General features: G+C 44.8%; 1 protein-coding gene and 1 long non-coding RNA gene across 3 annotated transcripts; one reads left to right on the plus strand and one right to left on the minus strand.

Moving 5' to 3' along the window:
• The first annotated feature begins 2,472 nt into the window (after positions 1-2,472).
• Positions 2,473-4,643, plus strand: LOC112938179 (uncharacterized). Of its 2 annotated transcripts, XR_010739789.1 has the most exons (3): positions 2,481-3,116; positions 3,248-3,288; positions 3,908-4,643. It is a non-coding gene; the product is annotated as an uncharacterized lncRNA (long non-coding RNA). The 2 variants fall into 2 exon arrangements; XR_003241191.2 differs by lacking the exon at positions 3,908-4,643 and having other exon boundaries at positions 2,473-3,038; positions 3,248-3,641.
• A 2,520-nt stretch (positions 4,644-7,163) lies between these two features.
• On the minus strand, positions 7,164-11,718 carry LOC107276437 (wall-associated receptor kinase 2). Its single transcript, XM_026023786.2, has 3 exons — positions 10,734-11,718; positions 9,487-9,638; positions 7,164-8,717 (listed from the first exon to the last, which is right to left on the minus strand). The coding sequence occupies exons 1-3, from the start codon at positions 11,704-11,706 to the stop codon at positions 7,368-7,370; spliced, it is 2,475 nt and encodes an 824-aa protein (XP_025879571.1). The 5' UTR covers positions 11,707-11,718; the 3' UTR covers positions 7,164-7,367.
• Between the last annotated feature and the right edge of the window lie 3,629 nt (positions 11,719-15,347).

Genomic DNA, 15,347 nt, shown 5'->3' on the forward strand with positions numbered 1-15,347 from the left:
TGGATGGATACCGTGTGCATCCAAGCAAGGAAGGAGCCATACTATATGGGCCACGTGGGACCGGACAATCCATGATGGATCACGGACGGTCACCAGCTGGATAATATTCCCTTTGGCGCGCGCGCGCAGGTATATTTTGCACTTGCAGTTGCAGGCACGCAGCTAGCGTTATTCCAAGCCGGTCGTCCACGGACGGGGCGGCACACGGCCGCCGCCCCGTACGCCCTCCGTACCCAGCGCAGGCCGGGGACCCAACCATTTTTTGTTCACTCGAGCGTGCGAGGCAGGAGCATACATGGACGGAGGATGAGGCTCCTCTGACTTTAAGATATCAATTTTGCTATATATTTGTCGATAAATTTTTTCCCAAAAATTTGACAGATATAATTACAGTACAATCGTAATATAATTACACTGTAACTATAATGTAAATTGTATGTAACTTTCAAAAATCTCTCCATAACATATTATTTCGGTAAAATGGAGGCTGTGGGAACAAATCCTTTCACATATGTGTGTGCTGTGATTTTCTTTCTTCCTCACCAGAACAAATCTTGTAATAGATCTAACGATTTAAAATTACGTGAAACTTACATACAAGTTACACGGTAGTTATATGCAAGTTACAATGTAATTATATACAAGTTACAGTGTAATTAAACTATGATTGTACTATAATTACATCTGTCAAATTTTTAGGAGAAAATTTGTCGACAAATGTATAGGTGGTCCCGAAGATATAGCCATTGATATGTGAGCCCATGAAGGTGGGCCTCACCTGTAAAGGACCCACGTCTTTCTAACTTTACGTCAGAGGAGCTCGCTCCATGGATGGATGCATGCATGCACGACACCGCGACGGCGTACTACTACATGAAAGATTTTTCTGGACACTAGACCCTTTTGTTTCCAGGCGGACCATAAGTGCAACCGCACAGGAAAATGAGAGGCGGGTGCCGGGCCGTCGCCCGCACAGGAAAATCCTCCCCATCCTCCCATCACGCGGGCGCTGCCATTTATCCTCTTGCCCATCCTCCCATCTCCCTCCTCCACATCCTCCCTTTCCCTCTTCTCCTCCCCATCCTCCCATCTCCCTCTCTTCCTAGGCGACGGCGGCGCCCTTGGTTAGGGTGGCGGAGATGGCGGCATTGGCGGGCGCGGCGGCGACATCGGCGAGTGCGGCGGCAGCGACATCGGCTACGGTGGTGGCGGCAGAGCGGATCCGTCTACCGGCCGGCGTGTGGAGGCCGGATCCGTCGCCGGCCGCCGCGGAGAGGCCGGATCTGTGGCCTGCCACTGCTGGGAGGCCAGATCCGTCGCTGGCCGCCGCAGGGAGGCCGGATCCGTGGCCTACCACCGCGGAGAGGCCGGATCCGTCGCCGGCGACCGCGGGGATGACGGCGGTGGACATCGGGCAAGGCGGCGACGATGACGATGGTGGCAGCGACGACGGCGGTGGTGGCAGCGGCGACGGCGGCAGCGGCAGCGGCGGTGGTGTTGACAACGGCTAGGTTAGGGTTTACGTTCCAGACGGGTGGAAGCTCTGCACATGAAAATTAATTCCACCCGCACGGGAAAAATCTTTCATGTATTGCTGGTGGCTTGGTCGTCCTAGCTCTCTCCAACTCTTCCGGGGGTGTCCGTCCAGGCTGAGTGAGCTGTTGTTTGCTCGGTCGATCGGTCGTGTATGTGGTGCACACATGCATATGCATGCAATGCATGTCTGCCTCAAGCCGTTGCCCGTTGCGAAAAAAGGGTTATTAGGGGTAACGCATGCATGGCTGGCCTACTGGGTTTGTCGTCTGATCGATCGAGCAATCAATTAAAAGCTGGCCGGCCAGGCAGGCCCAGCTATCCGCCTATCCTGCACGCATGCATGTCTGTTTCTTGTCTGTCCAATGCAACATCTCCAGAATTTTGAACGCGCTACTGTAGCGTAATCCACTGTGCAATACCGTATTTTCACCGTTTTGCTTAGTTGGTTTTGCTTCTGATTTGAGATCATCAGTGTCTGGCTAGTGCAGCCTGAGCCTCATTGGGTCTTGATAAGTTGGTGTTTGATTTAGTTATAATCGGGTATCGGTTCATGTGTTTAAAATGTACTAAGAGTAGTAGAATGCTAAGTTTTTTCTTTAGATCTCACATGCTAATCAAGAGGAAGGTAATATATAAACCATTTCTGAGAATTAATCCATAAATAAAGTAATGGTAACCGATCGACGTCATTTACTATTATTGATAGTGGAGCATGGTAACAGGTGATGTATGATGATCAGTTACTATTCTCCCTATCTTTCCCGAGTCTCTCTTCCTCTTCGTCTTGTTTAAGGAAAAACTCATCTTCTACCCTATAATTCACCAACTCATTCTTACACCTACATACTCATTCATCAAATCCAACGGACGAGAATCATCCACCGCTTCGGATCCAACGAACCATACCTCCCTCACCTCCCACCGCGCACCGCTCCCATCCACGGAAACCGCATCCGCCATCATCGCCGCTTCCTCGCTCTCCCCGCGTCGCGCCATCATCGCCGCCTCGCCGATCTCCTCTGCGCCGCCGCCCACGATTCGCCACCGTCCCCACACCGTGCCGCCGCCCCTCCCCCAGCAGCCGTCCCTCACAAATCGTCGCCGCCGTCCCCACACTGACGCCGTCCTCTAGGATCCCCGCCGTCGGGACACCGACGCCCGCCGCTCTCACCTCTCTCGTCAGCGCCGCCAAATCACCATCGCCCGGAGTCGCATGGGTCATCGTCGCCCTCCAAGCTGATCTCCACGCCGCCCCAGAGCAGCCTCTGCCTCTTCGCCTCGCCGTCGTCTGCGCCCTTCACCGATCTCCGCTGTGCGGCCCCGCTAGCGCTGCCGCTTCTCCACATGGCTCCATGAACTTGAACCAGGGATGCATGTTTCATCTCCAAATGGTGCTGGGCTGAGTGCCAGTGAAGAGATCATGGAGAGGAGCCGCGCAGCCGCCAGGGCTGTTCCCCATCATCCTGGTCACCTGGACCTGCCACCCAGCAACAGAGACGAGGGTTCGTCTTGGTCTTGGAGTCTTCCAGAGTTGATGGCTTTACTGTTTATTTTCTGAACTTGATGCAATTTCTGATTCAGTTTAGTTTCTGAACTTTGCCTAACCTTGAGTCCTTGACTCCCTGTTTAGTTTGTCAACTTCATGAGCTCATGCATGTTGATGACATTCGAGGGACAGTTACTTACGTTGTGAAAATTCTTGTATTTGCAGCGAAGAGTGCTTCTCTGTTGCCACCTGGATATGGGCATATGGTATGCATCAATGTGTGAAGAATGGATAATAGTTCAACGCCCTGACTTGGCTTGCAATTTTTCTGGGGTCTATTCTTTAGAATTGTGTCTATAACATAACACATTCTTGTGTCTGTTGTGAAATTTCATGCATCTAGGATGAAATTTACTTGTGCTTTCTCTGACATGGGGGAAGTAGACATGTAGTTAGCTTGAAAAGAAATAATTAAGTGACAGAAACATCAGAAAGAAAGCCATACTTGATTTGTGAATATTAATGTTATAGTTTGTTCATTCCGAAAGCAATACTTGATTTCTGAATATTAGCGTTAGAATATGTTCATGAATAATACTGCAGTTCTTTAGTCATTCAACTAGTGGGTGTTTGTTATGATTATGCTAAATTCCATTCTTGCATTCATGGCTGGCCGGGCTCTTAATCTATTGGCGAATGCAGCCATATTTGTTCTAAGCAATTTCTGGTGTTATATTAGTCCAATAGAAAACAATGTGCCTTTTATATCTTACATTTGTGCCAGAGTAATATTCATGTATGTTTTTTTATAATTAATGTATACATTATATTAGTGTTGAGATTATATTTATGTGTCATTCACCATTGAATACCTTTTTTTTTCAGATCCACTATTAATTGGATTTGCCCCTTTATGTTAGATTTTCTATATTAGTAGTATGTAGCTGTCATTAAGGTTGGGGCTGCAACTGAGACAACTTGAGGACCGACAGCTACTGAAGGTATTGTTTCTCGGGCAAAGCATAAGTCAACCTCTGTTGTTTGTACAATCAAAGAAACATAGAAGACCCTGATGAGCGCATTGGTTCAGAAGTGTTCACAACTTAACTTTCACATATCTGTCAATGGATTTGCATTGGCTGTTTGTATCAAAGAGAAACGGAATGCGCTTTTCACTCTTTCAGACTACCGGTGAGGGTTTCTGGCGGGACGATCGGTACAGCCATTGGAATCTGCTGCTGCCCCCATGGAGAGTTGCGTGACTGGGGATTGTCACTGCCTTTAGAGTCTCTCTTAATTATCCAGGATTTACGATGGTTCTCACCTGGGATATCAGTTTGACAAGTTCCAACTGCAGCCTGAAGGTACTTAATGTTTTTAGCTCTTCTGATGTTAACAGATGCAGATCGTGTCAACCCTTCTCCACGTAGTCTTGCAGTACCTACACTGATCCAGATCCATCAATTCGAATGTCTCCTCGATTTCTGTGGAAATCATCCAACAGGAAGCTTGAGGCTTTTTTCTGTGGACCCTACAGTAGTGTGAGAAAATATAATTTGTTTACAGTTTAACCCTGCTTAATTTGAGTCACTGCAAAATATCATTTATCTTAACAAACAAAGTGATGCGGTCATGTGTCAAGCTGTTCTGAAAAATTAATCTAAACAAGTTTTATATCAACTTACTACTGCCTCATTGTTCAAAAAAACTAATTACTATTGCCTGCTATTGACATTTGTGTGAGATGGCCAATCTATTCTGGCCTTTGTGGCATATGCAAGTAGTTTTATATCATGACACCGCTCTTTCTAGCGATGCTTGTTGTGACTATGGACGTTTCGATCAAATTGCCTGAGCTGACTCGATTGTTAAATATGGGGTGTTACGCAACACATCAAGGGGATGAAAATTTTTCATTCTGTACATAAGAGTAGAAAATACAACTTGGATCTGACACTGGTGTTATACATCTCTGCATCTAACATTTTTAATTTCTTAAAATTCATCTCATTTTATATTTGATTATCAAAATATACATGGTCTTTTGGAGTTTTGGTTGCTTAATATAAATACTACAGTAGCGTTAGCACAGGCGTCCTACTAGTGTCATTGAGATCGTGAGATAAATATTTGGAGAGCACAGAATCACATGATCCACTTTCAGGGGCGGAGCTAGAGTATATTAGGGGGTGCCTAGAAACCCGGTCAAGAAAATTTTTTAGCTATATCTTAACTATTTTTACCATGTATACACCCCTTAATACAAACTTAGAAACCCGCATTAGCTTAAACTCGATCTAAAGCAGAGTAAATTAAGTAAGTGGCACAATCCTTCATTTTGTTCTAGCTTTGCCTCTGTCCACTTCCATTGCTTTGGTTTAATTTCCTATCTCAGCGTTTACGTCCACGACCGATTGGAGAGCATGTCTTCAGAACCACCTCCTTCCTAATATTAATTGCACTGATAGGACTTGGGAGAAGATGAATTAGGTATTTGGGAACGTATTGCGCGACTGCTATATAATCGACTACTTCAACAATTTAATATTGGAGTAATCCATCACTAAAGTACGGAGTATATTACTAGAAATCAGTTTACGTAATCGATTACTTAGACTATATGTATTACGCCACTGGGCAATGATTTGTGTGATCGACTACTACAACTACGTACGGATTACATGAATAAGGTTGACGTTAACTCTGAAGATACTAATTAACAAGATGGCATACGAACAAGAACAACACCACAATTGCTTATGCTTCTGGCACCACAATTGCGGGCAGACGACAAGAACAACACTACACCACTTACTTTTTTAGATTAAACTAATAACTGGTAAAATTGCTAATATTTTCTAACACATTTCATTTATTATGGAGTTATTGGCTTCTACTAGTGGCATGACTTGAGCCCCTAGTAGTGTCGAACAATGATAAGCTCACAGCTTTGTTCCATCAACTAAAAAAAGGCTGCACTGGTTATCATTATCCGGAGTGGCAGCTGCTATCAACTGTAAATACCGAGGATCTATCCCATCATGTCTTTACCTTTACAGACGACTGAGGCCATGTTTAGGATGTGTTTAGTTCTACGTTAAAATTAAAAGTTTGAAAAAACTGGGGCCGTATTTAGTTCCAATTTTTTTCTTCAAACTTTCAACTTTTCTATCACATTAAAACTTTCCTACACACACAAACTTTCAACTTTTCCGTCACATCGTTCTAATTTCAACAAAACTTTCAATTTTAGCATGAACTAAACACACCACGATTTGATGGAAAAGTTAAAAGTTTGTGTGTGTAGGAAAGTTTGATGTGACGGAAAAGTTTGGAAGTTTGAAGAAAAAAGTTAGAATCTAAAAGCAACTTTTCCGTCACATTGTTCCAATTTCTTCAAACTTCCAATTTTGACGTGAAACTAAACACACCCTGATTGTGATTTTATAAGAGAACTGGTTTACCGCTAGCTTTTTCAAATTGGCCGGAGTAGCTTCCACTCATGTTGTTAGATGTTACTCCCTTCGTTCCAGAATATAAGCATTTTTAAAGTTGAATATGGTTATTTAGAAAATAGGTAGAAGTGAATGGTGGAGCCGTGGAGGGTTGTGATTGATTAAGTAGTGGTGGTAGGTGGAAAAGGTGAATGGCAGAGAGTTGTGATTGGTTGGGAAAGGAATGTTGTTGGAGAAGAAGTTGTTATATTTTGGGACAAATCTTGAGAGCTAAAAGTTGTTATATTTTGGGACCAAGAGAGTGAAAAATCCGAACCTGTCAGATAAGGGGCCCGAATCTATATAAAATTCTTGCCTCTGTCTCTTTTTACCTCAATCTCGCATATACCCTGGTACCGACGATCCCCATGCCATGCAAATACCGTAATCGTGACCTCAAAAGTCAACCCATAGTTTAATATATATACTATACTAGTCAAAAAAATCGACTTGGCAAGTTGCAGAGAAAGCAACAAATTAAACACTAACTACTGTTAAATTTGCCATTTTTATTATTTGTAGTAGTGGAATTCGAATTTATATGTTGGTAAAAGATATTATTATATATTAAGCTGTATTATCAATTTTCCAAAAAAATATTTATAACCATTTAATTAACATGTAATAAACGAAAACGAGTGATCAAGCATCCACTGGGTGATTAAATTAAATTAAATCGGGTGATTAAAAGAGTTTCCATCGACCATACAGCTTGATAGTAGCCAATTTAGAGCATTGTTATGTATATACTGTTCCTAATAAATGAGCTTATAGAAGCACCATCCTATAATCCTTTTCATAGTTTCCAATACACAATTTTACTTGAGAGAAGACGTACGTCTCCCGAAGTCTCAGCGTGCAAGGTCGTTCACACTCAGCGTCAGCGGCATCTTGTCAGTCTCCGTGCTCTGGTAAGAAGCCGTCGTGTTCGTGTCCAAATGGCCGCGCCCCACTGCTCCTCCTCCTCCTCCACACATGATCCAGCTGCGATCCACCTCGCCACCGTTGCTGTCCCTTCCAGCTCCGGCCACCGCCCGCATCTCGGCTCGCCGCCTCAGCACCTGCAGCCGCTCCGCCACCTCCTTCATCGCCGGCCTCTCGTCCCCGCTCGGGCCCAGGCACCGCGCCGCGAGCTCCGCGAGCTCACGGACCACGTCCACCGCCGCCTTGTCGTCGCCGTCGCCGTCGTCATCGGGGCGCCTCACGAGCTCGCGGTCCAGCACGCTCCAGAGCTCGCCGTGCCTGAGCGCGGCGAGGAACGCGGTGGACAGAGACCGCTTCTGGCCCCCGTGGCCGGAGCAGGAGGCGTCGTCGTCGTCGTACACCGCCTTCCTCCGGGTGGCGAGCTCCGCGAGGACGACGCCGAAGCTGTACACGTCGCTCTTGTCGGTGAGGTGGCGGCTGACGAAGCTCTCCGGGTCGAGGTAGCCCAGGGTGCCCTGAACGTACTCGATGAACGACTCGCCCTCGCCCATGGCGGACCTCAGCACCGACGCGCCGAAGTCGGCGACCTTGGCGTCGAGCGCACCGTCGAGCAGGATGTTAAGGGACTTGACGTCGCCGTGGAGGATCGCGCGCGACGCCGACGAGTGCAGGTACGCCAGCGCCTCCGCGGACTGCGCCGCGATCTTCAGCCGGAGGCCCAGCGACACCGGCCGGCGCCGCGCCGCCGTCCCGCCTTGGAGGAGGTCGAACAGGGTGCCATTGGGGACGAACTCGTACACCAGCATCGGGACGTGCACCTCCAGGCAGCAGCCGAGCAGCCGCACGACGTGGCGGTGGTTGATCTGCGAGAGCACGATGATCTCGTTGACGAACTCATCCTCGCAGCCGCCGCCGCCGCGGCCGTCGACCGCCGCCTTGGACCTCTTGATGGCGACCTCCCGGAGATCGTCGAGCGTGCCCCGGTACACCGTGCCGTGGCCGCCGCAACCGATGACCTGATCGTCGCTGAAGTTGTTGGTGGCTTTCTTGAGCTCGTCTTCGGTGAGGACGCGCACCGTGTCGACCTGCCTCGACACCATTTCGTCGAACAGCCTGAGGCCTCCATTTTGCTTGAAGTATTGCTGTTTCTCCTGTATGTGTTTCCTTCTCTGAAGTTGAATGACTAGCAAGCATGACAGAGCCATTGCCAGTATAGCACAGGCACTCAGGCCTATGAAACAAAAGAGTTTTGTCACAGATGAGATAATCCCTCTGTACTTAAATATTTAACGCCGTTGACTTTTTTAAACATACTTGACCGTTTGTCTTATTCAAAAACTTTTGTGAAATATATATATATATATATATACATAAAAGTATATTTAACAATGATAAGAAAAGTATTAATAATTACTTAATTTTTTTAATAAGATGAACGGTCAAACATATTTAAAAAAGTCAACGACGTTAAATATTTAGGAATGGAGGAAGTATAAATTAATCTGAATAACTTTTAAAGAAAGTCTTCTTTGGAGTGATTAGCCAAGATGTGTGTGTATATGACTCTGGTCACCAGTAGGGTTTTTTTTTTCTTTGGGCACTCCAGTACTCCACTAGTAGTCACCAGTAGGACTGAAATCCACACATAGATTTGTTCCCAATAGAGAAATTTAGTGAGGTAAATGATTTGCTACCGATCGATATTAAATTTTTAATTACTTAGATTCCCTTTTCAACAATCTCATTAGCTGAAAATGTATAGATTAATTTACACGCGTTGCAATCACTGTCTCGGAAATGCTTATTTTGTGATATAAATTTTAATAAAAAATATTTATATTTTAGAACAGAGGAAATAATTAATGTGATACTATAGCCTAGTTATATAGTTTTGTAGTAATAAATACTGCATCTACGATATTATGGCTTAAATATATATAGTTTTACACGATAGATTTGTAAATAGTTGTTTCATTCCGAAATTTACTCTTATTAAAATTACTTTTCTCACATGATTCTTACCTATGACCAATCCATGGGAAGCACTTGTTGGCACCCAAAATTCGTGCCATCCCTTTTTGTTCCAGCCTTGCATTTGCAGCGGTAGCTACCTGGTGTGTTAATGCAGATGCCATGCCTGCACGGGTACATCTCCTCGTACTTGGGGTCTTGCTCCCGTAGAACGCACTCGTTTATGTCTAAATACAATCAGATATAGTTAATTAGCACTTGATTTATATTGGGCCCTCTATTTGTCAAATGTGACCAGTGGCCACACTTATCTTTTTTATATAAAGCTAATGTCCACTAAATACTTAAAGCTCAACATGCAAGTATAGTATTTATTAGCACTCCTAAAACCAATATATAAGTATGTCACATCAACCCATTAAACACACAAAACTCAACATGCAAGCATATAGTAATTATATCTACAATTTATTTTATTTTAAAACTAAATAGACACATGCTAAATCATCATTCTCAAATCATTTTTATAATGTTTCAATCCAAATCATTTTATTATTTCTTTAATATATAACATATATCTCGCAGCAAAGCGCGGGGCATCATCTATTTTTCATATGGTTGGATCAGAAATTAATAGGTTTAAATTAAGTGTTAGGTCCATCAAACACAAATTTATGTCCACTAGTGTTAGTTTAGTATTATGGTAATGGGCCCATAAATTACACTGGTTTTAGACAACTAGTCTCATCGTTTGTTCAAGGCTAGTAAGCTGTGGAAAACGAAAGACTTCTTAGCGAGGTAAAGCCAATGCTTAAAAATAAACACCATGGAAAACATGAAGATTAACTATAAAATTATAAATTGTATTTTTTTTGCTGCAGCTGACAAGATGAACTTAATTTTATAGTTAATTCATATTCATACTTTTTCAAATTTAAATTTTATAGTTAATTTATAACTTCCTACTATTATACAAAATAAAAAAAGTTTTATTTAGATGATGTTGATTGGTTCAAAATTGAACAAACCATAGTTAAATACTAAAGAAAAAAAGTTATTTTAATGTATGACGTCGTTGATTTTTTATCAATATTTGACCATTAGTTTTTTAAAAAAAATTATGTAATTATTATTTATTTTATTGTGACTTGATTTATCATCAAATATTTTTTAAGCATGACATAAATATTTTTATATTTATAGAAAAAAATTAAATAAAACGAATAATCAAACATTGTTTAAAAATTTAACGGCGTTATACATTAAAATGCGGAGGGAGTATATTCATAATTTTATTTTGGCCATTACACATTTACACATACCTTGGCAACCGCCGGCTAGATAGGGGTTGCCCTCGTAGCCTCGGGAGCAGTTGCAGGTGTACCCCATGCCGTTGCTCGAGTTGACGCAGTAGCTGTTACCGCTCACGCACGCGTACTTCCGCCGCGCCCTCTCCTCCGCCGTCGCCGGGCACCACCCGTCCCTGACGGCCCAGTCGATGACGACGGGGACGCCACGGCCGGCGTCCACGGTCTCGTTGTAGTACGCGAGGACGCCGACGAGGTCGCGCCGCCGGAAGCTGTACCACCCGTCCTCGGCGACCATGGCGTAGAAGCACGGGTTGAACCGCCACGCGGTGTTCGTCCAGTTGCCGGTGCGGAACGCCGCGCCGAGGTAGGGGATGTCCGGCGAGATGGGCACCTGGCAGCACCCCGCCCCGGCGCACGGCGCGCCGTCGGCGCCCGCGGCGTTCAGCTCGGCGCAGTAGGTGAAGCAGCCCGTGGCGTACAGGTCGTCGTCGTCGCCGCCGCCGCCGCTGGCGGTGCCGACCACCAGGCCCAGCGCGCTGCACCCGACCACCGTGAGCCGGTTGCGCGACGGCGAGACGCGGAACGGGGTGCCCACGAGGGAGAAGGCGAACGTGGCGTTGGTGGACGGGGAGGTGGCCGACGACGCGTAGCAGGCGTAGCTGAGGCCGGCGTAGAGCCGCAGCTCGCCGCGCTCCGGCGAGAAGTCGATGACGTCCGCCTGGGCGCCGGGGTCACCCAGCATGGGCACCGGCGGCGACCGCGAGCCGTCGCAGGTGAGGTTGAAGAAGCGGCTCAGGCCGGCGGCGGCGCAGCGGTCGCCGATGCCGAACGGGTAGGGGATGGAGACGTCGCCGCACTTGTCGGGGCAGCCGGGCAGCGACATGGCGCGCCCGGACGTCGACGAGACGGCGGCGTCGGCGGACGACGTTGCCGTCGAAAGGAAGAGGAGTAGGAGAAGGAATCGAAACTGTGCTTCTTGATGCATGGTGTGGTTGCCGGATACGCCGTGCAATGATCACTTGATCAGGGTGAGAGTATATATCTAACCGTATATCAAATTCTCTGTGGTTAAGACTTCAGTTCTTGAGATTGGGAGTAATCCCAGTAATATGGTTAGGCTGGCAACAGATTGTAGTAACTTTTCAAGCGTGGAAGTGGGAGCATTAATTATACCGGGTCATCAGCTACACCCCCAAACTATTGCTGTAGTACGATCCCCCCCCTCTAGGCCCTAACTGCAATACCGGACATTCAACACCCCCAAACTCCTAAAACCCAACGAATTACTCCCTTAACTCGATACAGTCCACGTGGCAATACAGTCAGAAAAACAAATAAAAACCGGTGGCCCCACTTGTTGGCGTTGCTTTTTTTTTCCTCTCCCCCTTCTTTTCCTCTCTCGGTGAGCGGAGAAAGCGCCGGCGGCAAGGGCCAACAGGTTGGGGAGGAAGGTGCAGTGCGTGAGCTCATGGAGGACGTCGACCAGAGCTCCGTTTCCTCCCATGCCGGCGTGCGGCTCGGCCTCCTCCCACGCCGGCATCGCCTCGCCTCTCCTTTGGGTCTGAGGTCGCTGCCGATGTTGTCACCACATGCCTCCTCGAGTCCCTCTTTTGGTGTCAACGGCAGGAGCACCAGCCGCGGGCGAGGAGATCATCTCCTGGGTTCCCGTACCGCCACCTCGGAGCGGACGCATTGGAGGAGGCCGACGCTGTTGCTGGGTTCCCACTCCAGCGCTGAGTTAGCAGATGATGTCAGGAGCAGGCTAGGAGCTGAGGGATGTCACCTCGCTGAAAGGAGAAGGCCAGGGGCTTCTCCTTCCCCGACCTTGGGGTGCCGCTGGTCGTCATCGACGCGGCCAGCCGGGCTCGAGAGGGTGCTGTGGCGTGGGGAGGCCGTCGCGGAGCTCGTGTAGTTCACAGAGCTGTGCGCCGACGAGGGCGTTGTACCGGTGCCCTCTCCTTGGATCTTAGACTACCGCCGCTGCCGTTGTCCTAGGATTATTCTTCGGCCAACCACGCACCACCACCGCCCTAGGCTTCTCCAGCTGGCCACGCTTCGCCTCAAGCGACCCGGGGGACCAATTTCCGCTGCCGCCCCTCCTCCTCCTCCCTGCTCGGTTCAAGGGTAGATAGAGAGATCGAGGTGGATGGAGGTAGAAGAGAAGAGGTGAGAATATATGGAGCACTGACAAGTGGGCCCATTATTTTTAAAATATTTTTTGCCACATTGAAAATGCCACGTCAGTCAACCTAGCCCAAAACAACCCAAAATAATGTTTTGGGGAAGAGGGGGGGGGGGGGGTAATTCGTCTGGTTGTAAGAGTTCGGCGGTATTGAAGTGAGGGGGGTAGTTCTTACTTTTATCCATGCTTATTAGAATGCCCTATTGATATATTAAAAACTAGTAATTAACATGCTCATGTGTTGTAACAAAATCATATCCATACGATTGGGAATGGACTTTCCAAAATTGACAAATAACATTCTAATAGTCTCACTTCCACACGGTGGTTATAGTTGACATGGTACGAAATCTCATTGACCACTCATTACTCACATACTAGGTGAAATCCCGCGTGTTTCTGTAAACTTGTACTCCCTCCATATTTTAATGTATGACGTCGTTGATTTTTTGACCAATGTTTGACCATTCGTTTTATTCAAAATTTTTGTGCAAATATGAAAATACTTATGTCATGCTTAAAGAACATTTGATGACGAATCAAGTCACAATGAAATAAATGATAGCTACATAAATTTTTTTAATAAGACGAATGGTCAAACGTTGGACAAAAAGGCAACGGCGTCATACATTAAAATATGGAGGTAGTAAGTAACAAACATGATGAAATGTTTTTAAGATAAATAAGTACGAATAATCCGCAATAACTATATTAGTGGGTACTGAATAAGTTAATGGTTTTTTTATATTTATGGTAATTAATAAGGAAAAAATTGCACGCAATATGAATGGCCAATATCAAGCATGGCTGTATAGGAGAGATCTAACGGCTTATCTTATGGCTTTACGTATGTTGAGCTTGTGACTATATATCTTTATAGAAAGAATTCCATAAAGGATATGATCAGACCCAACAGGTGTTATCCACGTCAGCGAAACGTATACACATGTAAGATCAGTAGGAAAAAAATCTTACTCGGTACCCTAAAGAAGAGAGGAAGCAGAACCAAATCAACGTGATATATATGGACATAAAAAATCATTGAGTACATCTCTCATCGAAAGCAATCCCACAAATTAATAATTTTACTAGGTATTACAAATATAACACGGCCATTGAAGTCATATTTTAGAGATCGTTACTGTGGATAATGAAAACGACATTTTGCATGATTAGAAGTACTCCCTCCGTCCCAAAATATTGTAACCTAGAATGGGATGAGACCCATACAGGACTACGAATCTGGATATGCCTCCAGATTCGTAGTCCTATCTGGGATGACTCATCCCATCCTAGGTTGCTTTATTTTGGGACGGAGGGAGTAGTTGTTTCACTTACGCTAGCTTATGGTTAGAAGCTAAAATTTAAATTTTTAAACTTAATTTTTTAAATTTATTTTATGGTTTTTTTTATCGTAATTTATTTTACGGCATTTGCTTTTAGATCGCTAAAGATACATTGAAGTTTTACCCATAAATTATTGATTTTTAATTAATAAGTTGTACGGATAAACATAAGCAAAACAACGGAACTGAAAAAAATGTTTATATCTTTTAGTACTGCTTCAAATCTCCAACAAAAGTTGGATAAGCTTTTGGATAAAAGTGACACACTTTTTAAACTGCTAAACGGTACGTTTCATGCGAAAACTTTTTATATGGAAGTTGTTCTAAAATATCGGATTAATTTATTTTTCAAGTTTACAATAATTAAAATTCAATTAATCACATGTTATTACCACCTCGTTTACATGACACACTTAATCTTTATCTTCATCTTCAGAAGATTCAAACACTACCTTAGTTTTTAAAGACTTGATTTCTCACAAAAGAAGCATTAAGTTGATTGAGTCACCTAGCGTGTTCAAGAGAAAAGCTGTTCAGTAAGAAAATGTATATTCGGAGAAGAAATGGCTAGGAACTAACCTTCCTCGGATAATGTTGCAAGAACTGGTACAAAAGTACAGTTCAGACTATGATATGTTCTTCAAGATTTATTTGTGACTTCAAGAGAAAACAACATGTCATCCATGTTGTTATCATCAGAACAGTGTGTTGCTTAGAGCAGGTAAAATAGTAGACTATAGCCAGCTATAAACACATTTCAGGGAGATAACATAGGAGAGAAGAGCAGCGGGCTACATATTTGTAGCCAGCTGCAGCGCAGACTCCAAAATACATGTGTGTATGATATGTGGGACCAGATATTAATTATGTAGTATTTGTTCATAGGTAACTATTATATAAATTGACTATTAAATTGACTATATATGATTTGGAGCCAGCAGTTGGCTATACTATTAAACTTGCTCTTAACTAACTATCGAATACTTGACTAAACGATGAGATAGTTTTGTAGTTCTATTCTGTGATTTTGTTTTACCTCAAATTAATGTTGGATTATTAATTAATACAATAATATCATGATCCATCTGCAATTCCACT

The sequence above is a fragment of the Oryza sativa genome, chromosome 3, assembly GCF_034140825.1.
Source record: "Oryza sativa Japonica Group chromosome 3, ASM3414082v1".
Classification (NCBI taxonomy): Eukaryota; Viridiplantae; Streptophyta; class Magnoliopsida; order Poales; family Poaceae; genus Oryza; species Oryza sativa.